The sequence below is a fragment of the Camarhynchus parvulus genome, chromosome 3 (assembly GCF_901933205.1).
Source record: "Camarhynchus parvulus chromosome 3, STF_HiC, whole genome shotgun sequence".
Classification (NCBI taxonomy): domain Eukaryota; kingdom Metazoa; phylum Chordata; class Aves; order Passeriformes; family Thraupidae; genus Camarhynchus; species Camarhynchus parvulus.
Window position 1 is genome coordinate 59317608 of NC_044573.1, and position 27484 is coordinate 59345091.

Consider the following 27484-nt stretch of genomic DNA (forward strand, 5'->3'; position numbering starts at 1 on the left):
ATTAAATACAGCCAGAAAAACATTTAGCTCTGCAAACATCTTGGATGCACTGGCTCTGTGGGGCGAAGAGGTGTGATCAACAGGAAGTCTTTTTTCTGTTTGCCTGCTTTGAAATACTAGGCTGTGTGGGAGAGGGAAATTTTCTACAGTGATTTTTCAAATTGAAGCCCTCTTCCAATAACATTTCCTGCATATTTTCCTGAGAATGTGTTTGAAGTCTTGTTTCTAGCCTTCAGATAGAGCACTGCTTGACTGGAATTTATTATACACCTTTGGCTTTCATTATTTTTAGCATGCTCTGTAAATGAAACTGCAAAAAACCCACAAAAAAAACCACAGTGGAGAGTAAACAGCATATTGCACATCATAGTGGAATGGATGTAATTTCTCTTAATCTAAATCTGACAAGAACAAAACTTCTTAATGTAAATAAAAGAATACACATAAAGAGCTGGTGATTTGAGCTACTGTTCAGCTACAATTTTCAACCTGATTCAGACTACTACTGTCCCAGCCTCTAAGAGTGCCTTTTGTCACAGCACTGAGCTATCTGCAACCCACTAACTTCCTGGACAGAGAGATGGAGCTGGAACTACCAGTATTTTTAAAAATTGGTAGGCTGATAATGATAACTGTAGACAAAGGAAGATGCACCAAAAGCATCATGCATCACAAACATGGTCTGGTTGATATTATTCCTGATCTTTCTAAGGCTAGGCTGAAGACAGTAAAGGATGTTAATCCATGCTTCTTAAAAAGACCTTTCCTTTGGGGGACAGCTGGAGCTTTAGCATGACATGAGAAGATGGTTGCCCCAGCTCAGTCAACTACACCAGGCACTAACAGCTCACCACAGTGCTGTGAGGCAGAGAGCAGTCATGGTGCAGGCCATGTTTTACTGTACTTTCTCAGCAAGCTGGCAATGACAACAAACAGATTCAAATTAATAGCAGCTCTATGATTATTCTCAAAGCAAATAAATGTAATGGAAGCAATGCTGACTTTCCAATCAGCTGGAAAACTGTCCTTCTCCAGATAAAAGAGTAACTCTTTTTTTTATTGTGGAGTTTTTTAACAAATACAAAACCAGTAAGTACTTACTGGCATGAGAAAACTAATAAAGCCTAATGGATCATTGAGTTTTGTTGCATTTGTTTCCACAATCAAAAAAAGTGACATGGTTCAGTGTTCTGAAGCCAACCTTCCTAGTACATCATAATACCAAGCTTCTCCCCCAGGGTAATCGATGGAGCAGCTTGGTTCACTTTTTCAGATAGCATCAATAAACCAACACATGTCAATTGACAGAGCAACTGCACCATCTTAGAGCATATCTGGATTTGTACAAATCCAACAGCATGCAACCTAGAGGCCAAGCTTGCTTATACAAACTGAAAAATGGAGCAATACCAAGCTTCCTGGTAGCATGTAAAAGATCATTAACACAGCTGCCAAAGCACAGCTGGTGCTTTTTTCTACTTGTTCCTGCTCATGTGACCATAGCAGGATAATTATGGGAGTGGGAGGGAAATAGTCTAAATACTCCTTTAAACCTTTCCCAAATTATAGGCAACATAATCCTCAAGATGAGAAACAAAATGAGTCTTGGGTCTCATTTACACTGGTAATTGTCTCAGCAGTGAGAACTATGAAGCACATATTGTAGGAACACTTCCATAAGTTATAGCACTGTACCTTCTCGTGAATGCCTCATAAGACACAGAAAAGTGCATCCTACTATAAAGGATAATTTGCTATACTAATATTATTCAGCTAGAGCTGAAGTGAATCATTAATCTACATAGGGTTAACTACTGAAGCAGGAAATCTCATTGTGTCCGACTCCCACTTGCGCTTCTATTTAAAAAATAAATCCTTCAGTTAGAAAACGTTCATGTAAATCAGAATATGAGCAGAGAAAAAAGATGGTACCACACAGTTCTACAGAAGTATTTCCATTTCATTTTCTCAACAGAAAAATTTATTTTCCCTAATGGAGGCTTCCATCAACAATCTGGTGTAAGCTCTGTATCCACTTGTTTACTATTGTTATATTATGTTGCTGATTATTATTGCAGTTCAGTGTCAGGACTTAGGCAAGGACTAGTTTCCTTACAGGCTGGTATAAATACTGTCACACCATATGACCTTTACCATGACACAGATTTATTTAAGCCATTATTTAAAAGTGCTGATAGGGGTAGAAAAAGCACTACAGACACTCCCTTGTCCCACTGTGAAAACCATCCAGAGGAGTCGAGGCTACCTCAGAACACCCTGAGGTTTAAGGGGGTTATTAGCTACAGGGGGGGTGTCCCTCATTTAGAGAAGCAGGGGAAAGTCTATGCAGAATTCATTATGGGATGTGTTAAGGGGATTGTACAAATGGATGAGACTTACAATGGAACCGTTTAGGGGAAGGAATAAAAGTAGATCAACACGGATCAAGAAGGAACAAGTATAAGATAGAGGGAAAAGGAGATGAAAGGAACCAGTTGACTACAACTAGCTGGCTGATCAGCATGTTAATCCTGACCTCAATCACTGAAGTCTATCCTATTTTCTCACTAAATCCTGTTTCTAAATATCTTCTTTAGGTGTGCTCTCTCTCTTTAGTGGGTATGTGTGAATAAGAGCTAACTTCAAGCTGCATCCACAGATGTATACACCCCTAGCAGACATTAATCCTGATCAGCTGGAGAGGAAGAAGAGGGTGAAGCAGGCTGCACTATGTTTGTGTTCATGTGGGTGCTGACAGGGCACCGTGGTCTATTTATGTTGCTCTGTGCAGCCATGTGTGTGTTTCACTCTCTCAGGAGTATGAGCTCTGCCTTGCTACAGTCTGAATGCAAAAACAGACATAGGCCATTCTATTACCACAGGTGACCAAGAATCGGAAATCACAGACATAAACAGACTCTCGATGCAGAAGTGTTCCTCAATCATTAACTTATATCTTGATACTCACATATAAAAACAATTGTTCTATACGCAGCACATCATGCATCTTAAATATCACATTTTCACTGTTTCTCATTTTGGATTGGCCTCTCCTAAAGGTTTAAGACATGAACCAGACCAAATTCAACTACGCATGAATTGAAGCAGAGATTGTGTGAGTTTTGAGAAACAGTTCCTTGTGTTCTCAGAGGCCAATTTATGAGATCAGAAATATTTCAATTCATGGATACTGTTATGGATTATTGTTTGGGTTTATTATGGATGAAAGAGAGTAGACAGTTTTGATGCAAGAATTTTTATACAATTGGCTATTTTAGAACAACTCATCTTCTCATTTTAGTCTCACATCCAACTCAGACAGAGAAAAAGCCTTCTCTAGAAATTGAATGGCTTTCCAGATTCCTCAAATGGCCAATTAGCACATATTTTTTCTATTACTGTCCTTAGAGACAGTGGCCATGATTTCAAATATTCTGCTCACAGTTAGAACTTCTGCAATTGAAAATGTTGGCCTGGGTGGAAAAAAAAATATACTTAGCAGGATTCCACTACTCTCAGCTTAGAGAGCTGAGCATCTCCCACCATGCCGCAGTTTGCCTTTAATGACAATGTTGCTCCTGTACCTCTCAGCTGCTTCCAACTGAAATTCTGCTACCAGATGGGGAATTTGGGCTGAAAGAAAAACACACTTGATTCCTATATAGATTTTTTTTTTTTTCCAGCGTTGAAAGCAATTTTAGCAGGGCGTCATCAGTCCAGAAAAATTGTAACTACAAAAAGTTGCAGCTACAAATGTCATGCAAATTAAGATATCCATAGCACTTCATGGGAAAAACTGAGAAAGATTTTATCATAGCCAATCTTGAAAAGCTCTAGGGTGGGTGCCTCAAAACTAGTTGCAAACTAATCCTTTCTAGTTAGGCAAAAATTCACTTTTGTACAATGCTCAGTCCCATTCAGTTAATGCCCGCAGAACATTTATTTTGAAAAAACTATAAAAATACCTGAACTTAGAATAAGCTCAGCTTTCTCCCTTCCATGTAAGCAACTACTGGAGAGGCACAAGTTCTTTTAAGAACACTTTCTTCTCTGTGACAAAAAACACATTGTACTAAGACTTCTCAACTTTTGTTCATGTTATGTCATTAAAAAAAATTAAAAAAACCAAAAAACACAAAGTCTATTGAAAGAATGCACTTTATACAATGTCAAACTGTAAAGCACTCAAGTTGTCCAGCTGTTGAATATCTGAGACACATTAAGCCAAATGGAAGGACTCAGAACCTATAAAGTTTCTGTCAATGTCAACTTTTTTCTTTGTAATTTTCTCACTTAGTTTTCTCCATTACCAACTGTCCAGCTGTTTGTGAAGGCCTCTAAAAGAATAGCTGCTTTCTCTAGACTATTTTTGCTGCTCATCATTGGCCTGGTGTATACCAGAATAGAGGGTTGAAGTTAATAATCTCTTTTCACAATACTTTCAAAAATAGCAGAAAGAAATTTCTCTTTATTTTCTAAAGTTTATCACTTCTTTCCATGGAGGGAGACTATTTTGAGAAAAGGAAAATTGATGAAAACGCCAATATCCAAACTCTTCTTAAAAGAGTCCTCTATTTTGGTACTTAAAACACCAGAAAAAAAAAGTCCTTTAAAAAAAAATTTCTAGATCCAAGGACTGATGCTTAGCCTGGGTCTATTAGCATTGAGATTACTCAGAGTGAAGCATTCTTATTTCCTTCAGTGATGTTTCCATGCAGTGTCCTCTCACGAGCTCTCACTTACTCATACCAAATCTGTACATTTTAATGTGCCTATCACAACAGAAGCACTATTTCACAACCATCATCAGCTGCAAAACTGATTTTTTCAAGTAAGCTTCTTGTTCATCATAAACTATTTAAAGATAACATATTTCTTCAATATCAATAACAAAATCTGCTCAAGACTGAGAATCCTATGAACCCCTTACTTATCAGCATTCTCCCAGGCTCCACAATTTCCTTTAGAACCAAGACAGCTAACAGCACAAAATCAGAATACAACCTCATATTCATGTCAGAATGTATGTGCCGCTGGATTCAAAGGAGAATAGCTCTCTTCCTTAAAGCCAAAATTAGCAAAGTGGAATGGATATGTATTACAGACATCCAGGGAAAATATAAGGCATGTAACCTCAAAAAGAAAATGTATAAATTCTCAACACTGTTCAAAATCTTTGTTACTGTGTACTATAAACTGAAGCTGAAAGGATTTTCTCACTTAGAAATCTTTCTGCCTAAGTAAAAAGCAATAAATTTATGGTATGATTTAGTGGTGAGCATAAAAAAATGGGCAAAAGAATCCTGTGGATATTTACTGTTAATACAACTCCTCAACCAAGCTTACAGCACTTTATTTGTGGGTATTACAATTCATCTTTCAATACAATGATGGGTTCTTAGCATTTCAGAGTGCATTTGAGACAACTCCCACCATGTACTATTGAATGACTCACAAAAAACTTTCTCTTTTTTAATGCTGTGGGCAAGTCAGCTGGAGCATCTTCACTAACATTTGTTTGTTACAACACCTAGAAAGCTTCATGCAGCAGCCTCTTCAGGAATTATGGTTGGCATAAAGGTGCAGTCTCAGTCCTTAACTGGGGAAAAAGATAATTTTATTTTCCTTAGGCTTTCGTCTGAGTGACATCAGTGAGGAAAACTTTATTCTGAGACAAGAAGGGAGCCCTAGGTAAAATCTGTTTCTTATTAGTGTGCACATATTCTCTCCTTACTGCAAATGGAAATCAAGGTGGAAAGATACATAATCTAAAGTAAATTTGCTAATAGCATATAAAACGGGTAGTTCTTAAAAATGTTTACTGTAATGTCAAAATATTTACTAATGTTCTGTTTGTTTTCGTGATAACAAATAATTTTTTCTAGGTATGTTTGCTATAAATCCTTACTGGTATATTTATATGAAATTTTTTTCTTGTTTTTCTTTTTGAGTTTTTCAAATGCTTTCATGATAAGCTGACTTCAAGTCCAATAGTCTTACTTTTAAAAGATTGAAAAATTACATACTAATTAATAATGTAAAATAATTAAAAAGTAACAATAATTTAAAATACTATCAGAAAGGTAAATTACTCCTTTTTTCACCCTATAGATATCTATTTAGTTCATTACCAGAAAATTGTAAAACTAAAGAACTTAAGCGAATCACTAAAATGTCAAGATTCAAGCCTATGAAGGTAATGAGAAAAAGAAATAAGAAAATAATGAGTATTGCAACTAAAATACCTGTCTAAAGGTTGGCTGTGGACTTCTTTAAAACAGAACACCTAATTCCTTTTTCTTTTTTTAACTGATTCAACAGTCATTTGTATGGTTTTAGTTGCATCTCTTTTGGGCTGTCACTTCAACATTTCATTTATCGCTTAGGTGTAACTGAGCCAGAAAACTGGCTTAGTTTTGAGAGAATTTGTTTTCTGAATTCTCAAATGTCTACATAGCTTCAAAATGGAATGATTCATGAGCAAGAAGTAGTAAAAACAAATATTGAGCATGACAGCTCTATGTTGCAGGCTTGGACTGTAGCTCACAGATCGGTACCGTACACTTTGAGGTTTTACAATGTTGTAGCCAACACGGAGTGTTGGCTGCCCCCTTCCCCAAGCTGGCAGTAAAACCTCACACAAGGAAGCCAAATCAGAAAATTGATCTGGCAGAAACCACATCTCAAGAAAACAAAACAGGACATAGTTTTCAGTACCAAGGTACATGTGGTATCCTGCATGGCAACACAAATGCTAGTGCCAGAACAAGAAGTACAGAAACATCTCCCTTTCAGCAGGGAGGGGAAGAGCAGCAACCAGGGAATTGCAGCGTGATAGTCTCAACAGACTCAGTTTTTCCACTTTTTTTTCTCTTTAGACAAACATTCTTGAAGATGAACAAAACTGTCTGTCATCTGTTGGAGAAAAGTCCAAGTTTGGACTAAACTTCATTTCTGTTAAACTACTTTCTGGTTTGGGAATGAAGAGAAGCTTTAAGCCTTACCTTTACAAAAGCAGTTCTGAAAGCATTTTAAGCCCACAGTTATTAGAAGGTAAAAGAGAGAAGGAAAATATTAATTGAATACTTCATTTTGCTAAAATGGTTCTTACATCCCAAGACTAAACAGTATAGTTAACTTGCTCTTCATTCCTTTAGCTGTTCTGATATTTGATATCAGAAGGTATTCAACAGAAAGCTAGCTGTAATTTTTTTCCCCCAATGGAAAATATATTTGATATTCCAGAGAAAAGAAAATATAACATTAAACTAAATGTTGCCCAGTGATATGCATATTCCTATATGACTATGCAGCTTATATGTAAAGGCTATTTTAATATGGCTTTGTTTCTCAACACGTTTTGATTCCTTAGCCACTGTCCGGTCAACTGTTGTAAGTTAAAATAAAAACATACAGTTTTGTTTAAAATAATCAATGTTGTCAAATATCATCCGATTTACCTCCTATTTCACTATGGCTGTAAGACTGCCTTTAGTCAATTACTAAAGGATTAGTTGAACTGGACCTTATTGTGGGGTTCAACTGTATAAACACCCAAACAATGGATTCCACTAGTAATTTCAAACCAGATAACAGGGAGATTGTTCCAGAATCCAAAAATCATGCAACAACTTTGAAATGCCGAGGATTCAAAGGCCTGGTTGTTTCTTCTTTAAGAAAAAGAAATTAATTAGGCAGGGATGCAGATGTAGTTAATTCATGGGTCTCTGCCACCAGTTTGCCGTATGACACCATTCCTGTAACAAGTGTTCTGAGACTGCCTTTGGAAGGGATGGTGACTGCAGTGATTTCTACATAGAGCCAGAACACGACTTTTTAGACTTCTTCCTCCCTTCCTACAGAAGAAGGGTAGGGGACAGGATGAAAGATAAGGTGAAAGAGCTGGATGCTGTCGGAGTTTAGGAAACTTACAACTGATGAAGTACAAGTGTTTTAGAGAGAAACAGCTACATAGCTGAATCAGTTATTCTTGCTCTTGCAGCTTACAAGACTCTGTAGAGTGTACTTTCTTTTTCTTCAGATATGTATTCCTGGAAAGCATCACCTGGACACTGAATTGATCCTCCACAGTCCCAAGCAATTAAGACATTGTTATTAAATCCAGAAATTTCTGCCAGAATATTAACTCTAGGTCCACCTGCGTTCCACACATCTACAATTCACATAAAACATTCCAGCATAATTTAAAAAATATGAAGTGCACAGCAAAAAAGTCTAATTCCCTATAAATATGCTCCTGGCACAAGCATCTGAGCAGTATCAAGGATATTGCCAATGTCCTTGTTCCCTAGAGTAGTTGGGAATTTGTTAATAAAAGTGCCCTGATGTGTGTAGAAATCAGAAACAGATGGGCTGACCACTTCACCTCAAAATGCCAACTGGTTTTCCTGTGAATTTGCCAATTTTCTTTAAAGATACTCTACTAATCTTCCACATCACTGTGAAATTATGACCAATTGAGGATTTAGAAATACCACGACTACAGGGAATATGTTCTCCCTGGATGTCTAAGCATTTCTGTTTTGCCAGCTCCCTGCTCTGAAATCCTTGAAGAGAAGGCCTATTTTCAGTCCTACTAAACACTGCACTTATGGGATCTGAAGTACTTCTGTTGTACTAGAACCACCCAACACTCTCAAGGCAGAGCAGACAGACTCTCCCCAATCACCAGGACTAAGAGCTGCAGAATAGCAGACAGCTTCTCTTGGCACCTAGTCCATCTGTGAACCACCCCCTTCCAAACCTGGATCTACCAAGGTAGCTCAACATGTCACTCTAACCTCCATTTAAATTCATGTGAGAAACTCCCAAATAAATCTGTATTTTTGATCTCCTATGCACTTGCTGGATGAAAAGCACTGTAAAAAATAATCTTGCATTTACAGGCATGAATGGAGTTCCATAATTTTCTTGTGATATAGATGAGACTTGTTACAATGGCTAAAAAGTGGGAAAAGTGAAGGGTTAAGAGCAAATTATCAAAGATGCTCAGTACCAGATAGTTCCAGCTTTCAACTCATATTTTAATAATATCTGGAGTAAAAATTTCAAGCATACTTCAATGAATGAGAAACCTAGCCTCCATTATAGATAAAAGCTCTTTGTAAGTATTAAGGCAAAATTCAACTGTTGAGAAAAAACAAAAAAAATACTACATTTTTCCCAACTGGACTGATAATATTTGGGCTTGTTCTAACATTAAATAAACGTTACTTCCTCTAGTTTATTAGCTATTGCTAAACAGTATACATTATTTTTATATGGTTTCCCTGCACAACAAAGTAAAAAAAAAAACAACAAAAGGCACTGCCCTAAAAGGCCAAGCAGTATATAAATGAAGAAATTGTAATTATTTTTCTGATTTTTTTCATGAAATTGGGATTGCTAAAAGCATTCCATGTACTATCATAATTACCAGTAATAACATAAGAACTAATGCATTCCTGCAATTTTCAGTCCATTACTTGTGGATTTGTCATTTGTTATTTCTATCGCACAAAAGGAAGTTGAGCATTTTTATACTTAAAGCAAGAATTCATCAACACAAACATAGCAATTACTGAATCTCCTAAAAGCCAAAGGTAAAGAATGGAATTTCTTTTAAGTGAGATCCCAGAGATATCTGGTGACCTTCACCATTCATAGTGACCCCTACACAAAAGAAAAGCTGAAAGAAAAATTTCATATTCCACCGGTTAATTTAATAGTCTATAATGATCTGACTATGAAATTCCTGGATAAGCAAACAAAAACTCCTAATACTTCTCAAGACACAAACAACACGTATTCCTTACTGAGCAGTCCAAAAGCCGTGCAAATCGCAGCAGACCTTTCAGTACATTTTGGGGAACAATACTTGCTCTGTTCCTGTATGGTGGTGAGTAAAAAATCCCATGCATTCCTAACTAGATGGGTTACTCAGCTCATAAAGGGTGTGCCAGATAACATTAGTGACACAGGGTCTTATCCCACCTCTCTGACATCCACAGAAAACTCAACACTGCTTCTATTCCAGCCAACAACAAATGAATGGGCTTAAGAGAAGGTATCAGCTTTAGAGCTGCAGGAGGACTGCCAAGTTTCCTTTGAACAGTTAGTAACAGGACATGGGAAAGAAACAGGGTCAGACTTGATGCTTGTCTCATTTTTAAAAAATAGTAACAAAAAACCCCAAACCCACGCCACACACAGTGCAGCATCCTCAGACCACTGTCAGCTGGCACATGGAGAAGCCTTTTAAATACATTAAAACAACCCAAACTTTTTCTCCAGTATCCTCACAGACCCTTTAGTTGCTAGCTTTTAATACATAAGAAAACTTAAAATTGTCAGAAATTCATAAATTTGCTAATATCTGATAATAATCTAGATAATGAAATAGCAGGGGAAAAACCAGGAGTTGTAAAGCCTAGTTTAGAAGACCTGACCTAAACAACCATACAACTAAAGTTTCTAGGGTGATGGAAAACGAGGATGGGAATTTACTTTTAATGCCCCAGAGCTACTTGCATATTAACAGTTCATAAGCAACAAGAGGCACAATTCCTTGCTGTAAAAGCAAACCAGCAAATAACTCTGAAAACTTAAAAGACATGTTAAAAAACCCCACAAGCCTCTTTAATGCACAGGATTCTATTCTCGAACTTCTGTAAAAGTTTTAGCTTTCCTGTTTGAAAGAGAAATGCACATTGAATACTTTTGCATATAAAAGGCCAAAAAAGCAGATGTAAGATTGTTTCTGCCATTAGCAATGAGGGCTCCAAAGCCAGAATGCTAATAACACTTCCAGGATTCAAAGGCTCTTCCAGGTATAAAAAATCTCTACCCTACAAGTACTTCAGTTTCACAGATAAAAGGTACTTAAAACTGCATGACTTCCTAAGAATATATATGATTTTTTTTTTTGGCACATCATGTTACAATGAATGGCTCAGTCACATCCATATGAACAACAGAAAATTATAGGAGAAATCGGTCATGTCTTTATATAGGAAAGCAACATAGAGCAAAAATTAAGATAATCCAGGTGATCTATCATGCAAGAAAGCAAGCCCAGAAACAAACAAATAGAAGTCTACCTGTTGGAGGTCCAATGTAATGGTCACATAATGATATTCAATTCCATTCTGGATACTAGGGCTTTGCCACCAAGTGTTCTTGCCATCAATTGCATTTGCTATCGGGTGTCGTTCTGTTAGAACAGCAGAAACATATAAATTTCAAAACTATTAGAAGATTTAGCTATTTTTAGATCTGAAATCTAGATTTTAAAGCAATTACAGAACTAATAAGGCAGGATTCAAAAAGAAAAAATAATAAATTAATTTTTCTTGAACTCTTGGGTCACCAGTCATGCTTATTATGACTGGAATACAGATCGAATATTAATTGTTTATTTTTGGTTATGATCACAAGGTCATTCAGAACATCTAATTGCAGAAGGCTCTCCTGATGCTACAGAAAATGCAGGCATTTAAATCAAATAAGCACTTCCTACACTCTTCCAAAGTTTCAAGTACTGCCAAGTCATTGAATGTTGCAACAGAAACAACAAATCAGAAACCTGAGATATGGTATGCAAGAAATGCAGAGACTAAAGTAATACTGATAGATACTGGCATTTCTAAGACATTTCTAAGCACACCTGGAAATAATTCAGGAAGTAATTCACAAATCATTACAAAGGAAATGATTCAGAAATCATTACAGAATATATTCCTCAACTGGAAAATTTTCTGACTCACATACATGCATATAAAGGTTTGTTTGGTTATAATCCATATCAGAGTCCAAGATGTATTATTTTTCATGTCTATATTTACTCTGCTGCAGTGTCCCAAATGAATCCTAAATAAGAGGGATACAAATTTATTTACAGAATTGAATTCTTCCTGAATTTCAAGATCTTCTACATTATCCAAGTTTGGATTATTAATATTATTAATATTAATTTTATTAATATTATTAAACTGAGAAAAATCACACTCAATGTTCCCAGGTTATTTTTTGTGTTTCTTTCCTGTACAAAATGGAGGATAACAAAATCAAAATTTTAAAAGGTAAAAGGATCTACATTTTGAAGTCCCTAATTTTCCAGAGTGAGCCTGTACATTATGAGGAAAATAAACCAAAGGAAATTCATATACAGTAAGTTTCTTCTATGCCAGTTCTGCTTGCAAGAACATGAATTAGAAGAAAACTCTACCCCTCTTATTAAGGATGACTTTCTAAACTCTCAGGTTTCCTTGGTATAAAACTGGAATATGATTCATTACCAGCTGGGCCTAGAATTGCAAATAATTACTTTATGAACTGATCAATTTACTTGTTATTTTAATTATTACTTAAATCAACCAGCCAGATTGATAGTCTTTGCATCTCTGGTTTTTTGCTATATCAACAACCTGTGGAGGAGAGGAGTCCTAGATCATTAAGAGAAGCCAGAATGCCTGAACATATTTAAAGATACAATTGAAGGGCTTGGTGGGAGTGAGTGAAGGCATAAACACTCAATATTGAAAATACCAAAAATTTCACTTAAATATTATCCAATGGTATTAGTGGGCAGCAACATTTGCAAGTTAGAATTCTGGTACTACAACTGATAAAGCTATAGGTAGCTTTATGTCTATATTGAAAAGAAAAGCAAAGCAGACCCCATGCTTTACATGCTGTCAGTTCCCACAGCTCTGATAATTTTCTCAAATTTTGGCTTTAAATGAGTGGCAACAAAAATCAACTGTAAATCAAATTCAGTGATTTTTGGTGATTGTGACAGACGTTGTCTAATTGGAAATTTTGATCTAAGTCTCTCCAGATGAAATCGATGTAAAGGTAAATCATCTGAAGGAGGATTGGGAGATGAATCAACAATTAACTGTAATCACCATTATGAAAGTGTAATCATAATTAATTTGAAAATTGATTAATTGTTGGCATGTTTAGTTTATTTAAAAGATAGGAGGGAAAATACAATATTTGTAAAAAGGACTGGATTGCAAATGCAGTTCAAGGACCAAGCTCCCTGATGGATGGCAAGAGGGAGAACTTAGAGAGTGAGCGCATCAAACTGTGCACTTTAATTTGGACTCACATGTGATTAACCAGGGAATTTGTGTTCATTTCCTACTACAGTAATTAAGGGGAGGCACTCCAGACTCACACATTCCAGGGGGATAATTTAAAGTCTGGTTATATTACATGGTTCTCCTATTAACAAGCCATCTCTGTTTAAACAAGGCACTTCCCTTTGCCAAATGAACATTTGAGGACCTTAAAATGAGATATGATTGTAACAAAAGACCAGATATGATGAAGCTGGACTGACTCAAGTTTAGAAGAGAGTAGGAACAAGAGGAAACATAGATATAAAGCATTCAGATGGGGTTTTTTTATATACACACATATATGTCTGTGTGTATACACATATTTTAGTGTACACTGTCTGACATCATAGACAAGACATAGCAATATCTCTGGTTTAGGTTTGATTCTTGAAATAAGCATGCTTCATATAGGAAAAAAACGTGGGTAATGTGCATATGTCTCTAAATTCCCATCTGCAAAATAGGAAAGTATTTTGCACAGTCTCTCTGCCAGCCGGAATGCTTCCAAAAACAAAATTCTGCTCTGAGTGAAACACACTTCTATAATGTAATTGGATGTCTCTACTGCTAAAGAATCATACGACCTTCCTCAGAAGATGGCATTTTCTGTGGTTAAAGAAGACACTGAAACTTGGAAAACAATCTGGAAAAAAAATAGGTTGTAACTGTCTTCTGATAAATTAAGTAATCTACACTCCGACAATTACAAATAGCTTTGCAAATATAAGATGAGGAGTAATGGAGCAGAAAAAGAAAGCATCTGAAGTTTGCAATGGACAACTAACTGTCCTCTCAGTGGTGTTTCACCATTAGCAATGAGAAATACCAAAATAAAACATGCCAAGAGGAGTCTATGATTATTCTGAAGCAAACCTGGATCTCTGTGTAGCACTAGTAAGAGCCCAGGTGAACTTCAGCAGATATTAAAGCCTCTAAAGAGAATTCACAGAATTGCAATTCACGCATTTAGAGTTGTAGAAGACAAAACCTATGAGGAGAACGAAAGAAAGATAGCTTAATGTAGAAACTAGACAGAGCAATACCATCACACCTCAATTAATTAAAATACTTTTTTTAAGAAAAAGGGAATAATAATCCATTCCTTGTATTGACTGAACTTAGGAAATAGGTAACATGAATTTCTGCAAGGAGATGCAGATTAGCTATTAGAAAAACACTTTTTTTTTGAGCGATGTAATGAGCGAGCCACCCTAAAAAGTGTGGCCATGGGAGGAAGTTTCTAAGGAGAATCCAAACAAGCCTCTGTCTGGAAAGCTACAGCCACAGATAGCTTATTCTGTCTAGAACCAGCAGACAGATTAAATGCAATCTTTTTTCTTTTTATCCTGTGGTTTTAAGCACATGTTTAAATGTCATGAGTTATAAATGTATCTGAGGTATAAATGTATCATGTCTTATTGAAACACAATTGGAAAAAATAATTGTCTTAATGCTTCTGTGTCTGTGCTTCTTCCAGTGTTTTATCTATTCCATCAAAAGCTGTCTTAAGCATCCCTACATCCTCTACCATCTACAGCACCTATATACCCATGAAAATCTAATAATGCTAAAGCTGGTCATGTCTTTCACTGCAAGGTTACATGAAATTAAACTTCTATGACTTGACTAGGAAATTTTCTTAGTTCTAATGTCCCCATCTACCAGAAATAGGCATATCTGAAGTAAATGATGACAAATTCTTACTTGAAAAGTGATTTTCCTTCCAGGTAATCTTTAAGAAAATAGTGTTAGCAAAAATCAATTTTAATATTAAAAACTAAGCATTAAACCAAGCAGTGCTCCATTACTTTATCTTATTTTTTCTGGCTCAGTGAAACTGAATTTACCGGAATTTCAGACATTGCTTAGATTGGCCAAAATGCTCAAGTTCCACAAATAGATATGCAGGTAAAAGTCAGTTATCTGTTTTTTATTCGTGGTTAGTGTCTATCAAAAGAAACAGCAACAGCTGTAGATGCTTAGTTTTTTTAAATCTGAATTTAGGTGCTCTGCTTTTCAGTACCTGAATCAGAAGGTTCTGTGGGAGGAGTACCCATTTCAGATACAAATTTTTAAATACCTTTGGAAGAGATGGTTAACCTGATTTAAAAAGAGACACACATTTCACAGTAATCAGGCTGATGAACTACTGTTTTGTTCCCTGAGTATTTATACCCTTTGGAAAAAAAGTCTTTTTAAAGGAACAAAATGAAAATGGCACACATACGATGTGGCACTCGGCTCCTTTGATCACAAATGCGGCACTGAGGGTTCCTTGCAGGCTGTCCGGGTACATGTTCAACAAGTTTGCAGTACATTTCCCGCCCCTTTTCGCCACAGGTAGCATTGGTTGTGATGAGAGCATTACTAGCCAGGTTCAGCACTGCAGGAAACAGTCCTGAAAAGAAAAGAAAAGAAAATCATAAGCAAAAGCAACAGAGGCAAAACCAAGGTCAATTTAGCAGAACAATCACAAATGAATGTAACACCTGTTACAACATTAAAGCAAAAGCCTTCATTTTCAACAGTTATGGAAGTAAAAAAAAAAACAACCAACTTTGATGTGTATCCAGAATTTAAACATCAGAACAAAGCCATTATATTGATGGGTTTCTCCCCATTCTTCTAAAATTCAAATTGTTACCTTCTGGTTATATCATGAAAAACAGCAGGATGCCAAAGGAGAAAGTACAGAAACATACAAAGCATCATAAAATTTTATGTTTCACAATCAAACCTTGTGTTCCTATGCAATTGGCCACTGCAACATTGTACACAATGTACCTATGAAAACTCTTCATCATTCTTATTTTCTGCTGACATCTCCATGGAAAAGCTTTTTCTCCACAGACGGCAGCACTTGCATTACACTGTATTACTGTTCTGCTTAGGACTTCATAGACATCTTTGTCATCAGAGCAACTGGGTAATTCATCCAGCAACATGAATAGCATATGTCATGCTTCCCTTTCCTCAAGAAGAAAATACGACATCATATCTTTTATGGTAGTGATGTTGTTATTTTTCCAGGTGCCCATGCTGAGTGATGTACTATAATTCTCATTCAGCACAGCATTTAAGCACGTCTGAGTGCTCTGCTGAGCAAAGCTATATGTAGCAGTAAGCTATAAAGATTATAAACCATATGAAGAACACTCATTAAGGTGGGTTACTCTCCTTCCCACTAAGTAGTGATGAAAACCTTTGAGCCATAATAAAATTGATCCACAGAGACAAACTGATAGTATGTGTTAAACATATATATTAGTACCCCTCTCATTAAATCAACCAGTTTTGTATCTTCAAAAGTAAATTTGCCATGGCTAGAGGTTAAATCAAAAAAGCCCAACCCAAACCAACCAACCAAAAAAAAAATAGGCTGAGGTATGGACTCTTGGGATCACTTTTAGATTCATTTTATGACAAATTCAAGTGGCCCAAAAGTCACTCTTTTGCAATTAATTCAGCTTCCAACCCTATTACACTATTGTAACTTAAAAGAAGGTTTTAATAAAAACTGAATTGGTCTTTATTGAACTCTGATAAAGCTCCCTTTATAATGGCATTTCTTTTTGTCCTACTCAAACGGACAACACTCTTCAACTGACCCCTTTCAGTCCTTTAAACCCAGTCTCCTGCTTGTCTCTGCAATTAACCTGTGTGCCATTTAATTACCAAGTTGGCTGGACATGGTACAGCTGTCCTATGACATTGTCAGTCAGGGACTCTCACGGTCATTTTAAAACCATGTGTAAATATACTGCTTGAGCAAGAGAGCCAATTAGTCACTAGCCGTGCAATTTGTGCAGTCAATCAATACTTGAGATTTTATTGATCATATAGCTCGCTCCTTCTGTATAGATTAAAGCTTATTTTCATCACATTTTAAAATCTATACAGCTGTTCTTGTATTTTTATTCACTGCATTCAATGGTGTTTTCTGCCTTCTGTGATGGGGCCACATGGTAAAAATCTGTATAAGCATTAACACAGCAGATGAATTAATAGCTGAGGAACTTCCTATGTTGACTGACAGCCTCATTATTCTCTTTTTAGGCTGTACAAAGTTAATAGTCCAGAAGCCAGTAATCATTTAGTGTTAACAAAGAGTCTGGCACTTGGTTCAGAGTTAAGTATTTTAAGCCCTCAAAAGTGAACCTTGTACAAAGGACAGATTGATCCTACATGCAAAGAATTGCAGTACATGGCATCAGGAGAATAAATCCTTCAAGAAAGAGCTGAAAGAGAGCAACCAAAAAGCCTCTAGATTCACACAGCTATAAAAATATTACCTGTTCTATGTCTATCACAAATCATACCATTATTCTAACTTTTTAAACAAACTTCACATGTAAGATACGTAAATAAATGAAGAGTACTTAAGAAAACTTAAGTTATTAGAACATAACTTCACCCTTAGATCACCTTTTTAATGTGCAGAGCACCTCACAGTAAAGCTATCAAAAGAGCTTTATCCATAATCAGTACAAACACAGGCAACAAAACAAGTATTGGGTGTGTTTCCCTGAAGAGCCCACATCAAGATGCCAGCACCTCCCTGAGGTGCTCCACACTGAATTCCCCACAGGCTCGGAGCGACAGGCAGAGAGCAAAACATGCACATTACAGGCAGCACTTCACCTTTGCTATTAATTCCTCAACCCTGGGGTTTTAACGAGTAATAATTAACAACTACATATTTGAACTTTTTTTTTTTTTAATCTTTATTTCCAAGGACCAAGGGGCTGGGCTCAATAGGCCATATGAGTCCCTTCCAATTCAAGATATTCTATGATTCTATAATATTTCTTTCTACAGCCCAAAAGAAGGCTTTTCTTTAAAAGAATATTTGATGTGCAACCCTGATAGTATGGAAGAAGCAATATTATTCATATTGATTTCTAGCAGTTACATATAGATATATACATGTTCACAACAGAGGCATGACATTCTAGCAATACAGAAGATGAAACCATTTTCTTGAAAATTTTAGCTAGGCCTTTTGAATATGAAATAAAAATGTGTATGTTTATGATGCTAATATATCTGGTCACATTTTCCGAGATTCACATGTTGAAAATTCATCTTCCAATCATAAATTCACCAGAAAAAAAAGTCAAGAGAGCTCTAGATAGCACAATTAATTTCTTTTTGTCTTGTTTTTCATTACAATAGTCATACACAAAAATATTTTAAAACTGGTGTACTAGTTTAGCACATCTTCAGTTCAATTTCCCAATAAATTTTATCAATCATAAATGTCATCAATCCCATCTTGAATTCTATGGGCATCCTCCCATCAAACACTTGCAAAAATATGATCTGCTAAAATTGTTACAAAGACTTTTTCTTTCATAATTGCCAAATGACTTTTGTAAATCTTTGCTCCAGTGAAAAGACTGAATAAAATGCCTCTGAGCCACAAACACATCATCTCTATTTTGTGTAGCTCAAGCGCAAGCAGAAAAATTCTCCCTTCAACTGTCAGCTACATCAGTCTTTTCTCTCCTTTTTGTCACTGGCATAAATCATATTACCAATAATTTCTATCTGTTAAAAAATAACAAAATTTTTTTTGCAATTGCATGAAGGAGACAGGGAGAAAAGATTGGCTTTTAATTAGGTAGTGGTTTTAGCAAATTGGGCTCAATCCCTGGTTTTCAAGGGACCGCTGCTGTGTGAAGAGGAAGAGTATCAGATTCTGCCCTGTGAAATGGGCAGTCATCTTTCTACTCAACACTTTGGTTTTTAAGCATGGAACATATTCCATTAAGATTTTAGTGCATGGAAACCCAATAGAAAGTTTGTTTAGTGTTGGCAGGTGATTAAACTATGAAAGGCAAATAATACAGAAATTCATCAAATTATTTAAAGTGGTGTACAATGCACAGGTAATCAAGCATGCTGCTCAAGTCAGTAGAGAATTAATGATAATAGGTTTAATATACATTTTCAACAGAAACAGTTCTAGAAAAAAAAAACTTAAAAGGAAAAGCAGCAAATCAGCAGGATTTTCTTGCCTGCAAACCCCTACGTACTCAAGTTTTACACTGCCACTGTTCTAGTTAAGTAGGTGTAGTATCAGGGCACTAACTACATTATCTTTTTTTATAATGGCCCCTGGATTGAAGCACATCTAGATACCTATCTTAAAAATAAAAATAGGGACTGCTTGGGATCTGTGGTTTTTTTACAGATGCCTAAAAAGCCAACCTTTATTAATTCTAAAATTTTCTGGACACACTGGCAAGCATGTCAGTGATTTAGTGAGTTCAACACCTTTAGACAAGTAAACAGACTTTTACAAGATTCCAAAAAGGCCATTAAAGGAAGTAAGCCATCACAACACAAGAAAGAATTATCTCTCATGAGGTTAGAATTTAAAAATGGAGAATAGCTGTGGAAAACTATAGCTATCTTTGCTGAATCCTATTCTGTTCCAACAGCACCATAAGAAACTTAGAAAAGAGGATAAAAATTAAGATGACTGCTTGTTGATTACAGAAATTATTCACAAAAATTAAAATAAGCATAGACCACACAATGGTAGAAAAGTTCCACAGAATGGTTTGTCTAAGCAATAAAAGGGCATATGAAAGCAAGGAATGGAAATTGATAAACAGGGGGAAAATATGATTGCTTCTGCACTAGCTATTATTATTGATATTTCAGTGAAAATATTAGCTCGAGGAATAGAAACAACATGTCATTACATTATTGCATCTAAATCCATCCATAGTGACAACTCAAACACTGTAGGGTACCCCTTACCTCTCATCTCCAAAAGGATATGTTAAAGCTAAAAAAATGAAGAAAAGTGTGACAAGCTGTGCCACACTGTGGAACAACTTCTGAATGTGGATATGAATAGGCTATGAGATTTTTACTGCAAAACAAACAGATTGGGAGGTGTATAAAATGACATAACTGCATACAAAATCATAAATGGCTTTAGTAAGTAATTCTTTGCAGTGAACGTGGTCAGTTTAGTTATCCTTCTACCACAAATTGATGGTGGTGAGTCAAATTATCAGACAGGGGTTTTCTTCACTGATTGGGACATTTTTCCTGTTTATAAATGAAACTGCTTTTCAGCATGATAGCAATTATATTCTATAACAGATAAATAAGCTATATAATAAAATATTCTTATTCCAAAGGCAAGAATGGATAAAAACCCAATTTGATTAATACACAGAACAAGGGTTCATGCAGAGCTGTTAAATATGACTGCCTCATATTGAGTTGCCAGTCCAGAACATCCCTAAATCACTAGCTGATGCAGGGTTTTACCCAGGGAGACATCCCTGTACTCCCTCACATTTTTCCTCAATATTGCTGCTGATAGGTACCTGCAGTTTTTTATTTAGTAAGGCTGGTAGCATATACATCCCAACATCAAGGTTCATCCAAAATGAAAGAGAAATTATAATCTTAATTTTGTGTGATATTGATAATGAAACTGTAATATTTTTGCCAATACTCAATTCTTTCACCAGCCATGGTTCCCTATACTACTTCCCATTTTTACTTTGCACCCAGAGAGGATTTCTCAATGGCTACTTATTCTATAGAATAGATCTTGTTCTGTAGATCCTCCATAGAACATTCTTTTCAGCCTGGAAATTTCCTTGCCGTTTTCTGCAAAGCCGTATTACCTAATTAATTTTCTTATGCTTTCCTTATTTTCACTGCATACAGGGAAATAACAGTGCAGCTTCATGTGTTTTCTTTTATCTACTTTTCATGAGTTCCCACCAACCTTCAGCTCATATAAGCTCGACAAGTATCGGTGGAATAAAACCTACCAATCTGATGCCTGGCACCCTGCCTTGTTTTGTCATGCCCTATTACCTACTCCCCTGCCAAGCTAACAGATTTTCCACATGCTTTATTGCAATAGTGGAGATCAGCAGAAGCAGATGAGCTGCACAAGTAGCAGGTACAAGACATTTTCATAAAGCCTGTCAGCTGCTGAATTCAGTCACATTCCCTTCTGGAACAGCACTGTTTGATTGACCTTCAGAGCCCACTGAGTTGATTTCCCTAGCTGACAGAGGATGGAGGGATTCTAGAGGGAAATCAAAGATATTAACTGCATCTCCAGCTGCTGAATGGTGATTACAGGTTCATTATGAAGTGGGGATAGTCACTGGGGTAACCTACTTTTAAAATGTGTCAAGAAGCAGCTACAGCAAAGGAGGGGTACAGGAAACAGGTATGAATGTAAACAAAATAATTACCTTGCACATTAGTGTCCTACTGCTCACCAGTTCTGACACATTTTTCTTTCCTTCCCTTCATATAACTCACGGGAAATTGTAAATCCTGTTTCAATCACATCACCATCCCACACCTACAGAGCAACTGGTGGGGTTAAGTCTCACTAGAATTATACTCCAGAACTCCAATGGAAGCACAAGCAAGGAACCAAGACCAAGATTATCATCTCTGTTAGACTTCTGCTACTGCACAGAGGAAAGAGCAGACATCTTAAATGAGAAAGAAGGAATCACCATAGGTGGTTGATAGGAGATGGAAGACAGCAGCAGAGATGAAGGAAGGAACTCTCTGAGTGGGGGAGACTGGAAGAGAGAAGGAAATTGAAAGAAAGACCACTGCAAAGATACTCATAGAGCCTGTAATCCTTCTTTTTTACAGAAGATTATTGGCACACTGAAATTTGCATTCACTATTATTTAATGTCTGTATTGTGGTTTGATTAAACAGCAGAAAGAATTTCATTTTACCAAGGGTAAAATTAATATAAATAACTGCCATGCTTGCACATACAAGCAAAATCGGTATTGATTTTTAATAGCTTTTTTACGTACTTCCAAGATAGAAGACAAACTTTGGTTTACCAGCTCTGGGATTTCTTTGTGTCTTATTAAAGCACTAGAACAGAGAAAATGTTTTTTTTTCCTTCAAAGAAAGCTCTGTTCAGACCTGCATATTCCTCTTCTCTCTTCTAAACAGACCAGTATTTGGCACTGCATACTTCCTTCAATCTTCTCAAAATATCTAGTCTCTTCAAAGAAGCAAATAAAACAGCCTGCCTAAATATGTCTAACTTTTCAAGCCAATCTTCCTAGTCTATAGAGCACTTTGAAATGTTCATGGAGTCAAGCAGAGCTGTTTGCCACTGAATTTGTACTAAAAAGACAAAAGAGAATATGTCAATTTCCGATGTTCTAAGAAGTGTCACTGGAAAAAGAGAGAGTTGTCTGCTGCAGCGCAGAGCTATGCTAGGCTGTGGGAACACAGTGGGGAGAAAAAACTGGGACAAAACAAAACAAAATGTTGCAGCACTGAATTGCTTCCAGCTGTGCACGACAGGGAGTAACTTAATGCACTCTATCCACAATGTAGATGAATACTTTTATACAACTGGAAAATAAACCCAATTTGAAGAAATAGCTGGCCAGACACAACAGAGAACGCAGACTGCAAAAAACAAAAAATGACACCAGGATCATCTGGCCAGAGGAAAACAAAATGGAAAACAAATGTTTCAGTACCCATTTATGTCAGTTGCCCCAAATCACTGTGCATTACAGTACTGTTCAGCAGTCAGCCTTTCTCCTTCCAAAGGAAGTGGAAAAGTAGTTTTTGATGTTTGGTGGTAGAGATGGCTTGCTTTTACTTAGAGGTGATTTTCTCTATTCCTTCTAAGCAACATTACATACAGCCTCCTGCATATTTTTCTTCTACACAAAAAACAGAGCATGAAACACTAACCTGAAGAAGCCTGATAGCAAAACTATATTCCTTACATAGTGAAAGAGGGTTTATCGATTATCTAGTAATATTACTTTGCCTCCCCATACCTCACAGCATTGAAAATCTGTAGGGACTTTGCTTGTTTTAACAGCAAACTCCATCAGTTTTAGAGATTGGAGACTGAGTGAAAAAATCGTGACTGGCTTACCCCAATATTCTATTGTATTAAATATATAAGCATCCTCCTTGCTTTGTAATGAATTTCCTTTTTTCCCCAGACCTGTCACAAAAAGTTGTTTTGCAAAGGAACACAGGAAAAACACAGGTGAAGATGAAATCCCATCTCCTTGACATCTGTGGCAGAACTCCCACTGAATCAAAAATCCAAAGCACAAAGACTTAATGGACATCTCATTTTCAAAGCTATTTACATGCCCAGCCCGAGTCAGACACCCACTGATTTTCAAATGTATTCCGTCTGTATTCTGACAAAAATTTTAAAGGGCAAATCCCAGTTGTACAAATACCTTATCTGTAGAAAGGGTACGCTATGCATGAAGAAGCAAGCAGCAGTGCACTCTTTATAGTTATTTCCTTTTATTTTTTAATGACCACATGATCTTCATTAAAACCTTTGCAATGCTGTAGTACCGTTCTGGGCAGCCAAGCAGGCCTAACAAGAAAAAGTAAAACAACCTCTGAGAGACAACAGTTTTCTGTAAACAGGAATTTTCCCCAATCACATGTCTTCCGCTCTCAGATAGCACACACCAATTTACAACTTCCACAAACTGCAGGACATGGCTAAAAATGTCCATTTTTATTCCATCCCCATGACTGAATACCAGGGTCTCCATACTAAGACATACTCATGCACTTCTCTCATTTGCAAACAGAGAGCAAGACACAGACCTGTGTGATTTGTCTATCCCATCACTGAAGGAGAAAAGAAAAAAAAATAAGCATGAAAAATTGAGAAAATTAAATCAGAATTTCTCAAAGGTAAGATAGAGCCTGGGAAAACCAGAGCCTCCAGATGCAATTTACTGATGACTTTTGTCTTGACAGATTTCTTGCTTTATGAAAAAAGGTTCTGCTATGCATTGTCTCAGACACTAAAGAATATGAAGAATACGACTATTTTTGCAATAACTTCAAAATCAATGTCCATTGAAACCACACAGAAAAGTCAGAATTAGTTACTGCACCCTTGAGTCTCCAAGACTGTCAACTTTAACAGAAAGACTGAGATGCATACTGTGTTCTTGCACCAGAGGTAACAAAAGGCATGTTATGGGGGCTAATAAAAGTCATCCATCTATTCACTATCATCTAGCTGACAAAAAAGATCCAAACTGAGTCTAACTTTATGAAACCAAAGAGCAAAGGGAAAAACTGATCTTACCATATGTAAGAGATTCTGTTCACTTACATTTACCCTGAGGATTCAGATTAAAATAGTTTGAAGTGTTTCAACTGATGAGTTTGAATAAACATGAAGTTCAATTTTCATTCTTTGAACTGATTTACTTCTCACTATTCTGCTGTAATGCTTTACAAATACATACTGATAAGGATTATAAATTTTCAACATATTCTGGTAAAAATGTGAAACCACCAATTAGCAATTTCTATGCAGAGTTCTTAAGAACTGTCTTCAGAGGATTAGAGAATCACTGAGGCCGAAAGGGACCTCATATCTAGCCCAAACCCTGCTCAAGTAGGGTCATGGGAATAGATGGCCCAGGACTGTGGAGCAGAGTTTTTAGTATCCCTAAGGATGCAGACTGCACAGCCCCTCTGGGCAATATATTCCATTGTTTGGCTACAAGTTACAGTAAAAAAATTGTTCTCTTCTGTTTAAATGGAATTTCCTGTATACTGATTTGTGTCCATTACCTTTTGTCCTGCCACTGAGTACCACTGAAAAAAGTCTGGATATGTCTTCTCTATCACCTCCCACACATACTGATACACATGCTGATAAAATCTTCTTGACACGTCTCAAAACTAAGCAACCTCAGTCCTCTCAGCCCCTACTTATATACAGACACTCCAATTCCTTAATCATCTTCCCAGCCATTTCCTGGACTTGTTCCAACATGTCCATGGCTCTCTTGTATTGAGAAGACCAGAACAGGACACAGTTCTTCAGGTGTGCACTCATTACCGCTGAGCTGACAGGGAATGATCACCTCCCTCAAACTGCTGAGGACACCCCATTTGTTAGGGGTTTTTTTGCCACATTTCTGGTTCATGCTCAGCTTGCTCACCAGGACACCCAGGTCCTCCTCTGCAAAGCTGTTTTCCAGCCATTTGGCCACAGATTGTACTGGTCCATGGAGCTGTCCCTCCCCACATGCTGGACTTCACACTTCCTTTTGCTAAGGTCTGTTTTTCCAGCCTGCCAATGCCCTTCTGGCACAGCCTTCTGGCATATCAACCAGTCTGTTCAAATCTGCATTGTCTGCAAACCTCCCAAAGGTACACTCTGCCCCATCATCCATAGCAAGATGTGACACAGTATTGGCCCCAGTACTGACTGCTAGTGCCTGCCTAGTGATCACTAATGACCTGCCTCCGGGTGAACTTTGTGCCACTGATACAACCATTCAAACCTACCCATTCTATTTTTAATCTACCTTGCTGTCCACTTATCTGACCTGTATTTAATCAGCTTTTCTTTGAGGATGTTACTGAGACAGCATAAAAAGCCTTAATAAAGCTAAGATAAATAACATCCACTCTTCTCCTTCCATCTACCAAGTCTGTTATCTCATCACAGAAGTCTATCAGGTTGGCTAATCACAAACTATCCTCCAAAAATCCATGTGGTCCTCAAATCATAATTTTAGTTACATGTACCATTCACATTTACCATTTTACGTGTATGTGTTACTTAAACTCATGCTACACAATGTCCTATTAAAATGAGAACTAATTTGCCCTTCTCAGATTATACTGTAAGGCCACATACCTTTGATCTGTTCAATTTCAATGCATGCAAAGCAAAATTAGCAAGATCAAGGCCTTCAGTATCAAGGCAGAATGCAAAATATATTCTTCACGTCTTAGACACCCAGCTTTTCATAGAACAGGTTGTCTGTTTCGTTTCCACACAGATATTCTGAGGCATGAATTAGCTGAATAACTGAGAAATACTGCAAATAACAAAAACAGCACAATAAATTGAAAAATTAAACTGTATATTTGTGTAGTTATACTACTACTATGCATTGAATCAAGAAATTTCCAGTTACATATGAGAATATGAAAGCATATTGTGAACACTCTTTGTCAGTTTTATAGTATTCCTTTGCTCTAGTACACTGAAATAGTTCTTGTGTGTTACCTAAATTTGTTCACCAGGGACTTTGCTACAAAAGGGCTCCTAAATACATGGAAGAGCTATAGTATTGTATTAATATATTTGTAAATTATATATATATAATAGATACAGATATGAAAATACAATATACAGGGCATCTGTAGCCACAGTAGTAAATTTTGAATTCCTCCTGTTTCATAAACAGAACAGAATATGTGTATGCTTTCAATATTAAATACATATTTTGTGAGAAAAAATATTTAATACGATTATGTCCATGGGATAATTTCCCTGCCTTCCACATATTTTGTCCCCTTACTTGAACTATGACTGAAAGGAAAAATCAAATAAGGTCTGAGCAGATGGCTGTCAGCAAACCAGTAACAACATACCATGGTTTAGAATTAGACAGAAAATGTGCAACCTGGTATATAATTTCTGCTTGTAACTGCCAAGGACATCTGGCTTAGAATATAAACCAGCTTGAACATCCCTACACATACTTACTTTACCATTAATGAAAATTGAATTATATCAATATCTCTTAATACTTCTCTGTTAAAGCTGTGCCTATCTGTATTAGTGAAAACCCTCCTTTTCTTCCTTATAAAAGTAGACTCGGAGCCATTACAGGTGTCACATCCATACATTCCATTAAAATCAGAACTGCATGCAGATGAATCCCTGCACACTGCTTTAAAAATGCATGGGATGACACATCAAGGAAAGGAATTCTTCATGTCTTCCAATAGGATTTTAACAAGTTTCAGTGCTACTACTGTCACTAATATGACATTTATTTGCATAACTAAAGGTTTTAGCAATGGAGACTCAGCTGGGAACAAATGGTTTCTTTTCCAGAAGTATGAATCAAATGCACATCTCTTGGGTTTTCCTTTGGCTGTTCTCACTGTTCAGAAAGCTAGCAAAATACCCCCCTCCCCTCACAGTTTTCGTGTTCCCTGCATTTATGCATAGCAGCAGCTTTTTATGCAGCTTTTTCTAATTAACAGAAGTTGCTTTCAGTCATTCAGGCAAGAGACTGCTCCATTCAGGCAGACCTTCGACGCTTTTTGATTCTGCAAGAAGTGTCCCCTGAAAGTTCCACATTACACATTGAGACTTCTAGCAATAGTATTGACAAGACACAGCTGATTGGTTTCCATACAAAAAATACATTTGAAATGTTAAGGTCTTTGCAGACTTAGCAAGTCAATAACACTCACAAGCATATCTGGGACCATTGTCTGTAATATTTAAAACTAATTCTAAAACATAAGTGTCCTCTGAATCAGCTGGCCTGGAA

At 36.7% G+C, this 27484-nt stretch overlaps 1 protein-coding gene across 4 annotated transcripts in view; it reads right to left on the bottom strand.

Annotated features, from left to right (window-relative positions):
* The window catches only part of LAMA2 (laminin subunit alpha 2), a 335421-nt gene that overhangs the window by 238353 nt on the left and 69584 nt on the right, over positions 1–27484 (bottom strand). For all 4 annotated transcript variants that reach the window (XM_030945040.1, XM_030945039.1, XM_030945038.1 and 1 more), the window contains exons 2-3: positions 15355–15525; positions 11100–11212 (exon numbers count right to left, since the gene is read on the bottom strand). In XM_030945040.1, the coding sequence (XP_030800900.1) occupies positions 11100–11212; positions 15355–15525 (284 nt within the window). The remainder of the gene's footprint in view (positions 1–11099; positions 11213–15354; positions 15526–27484) is intronic.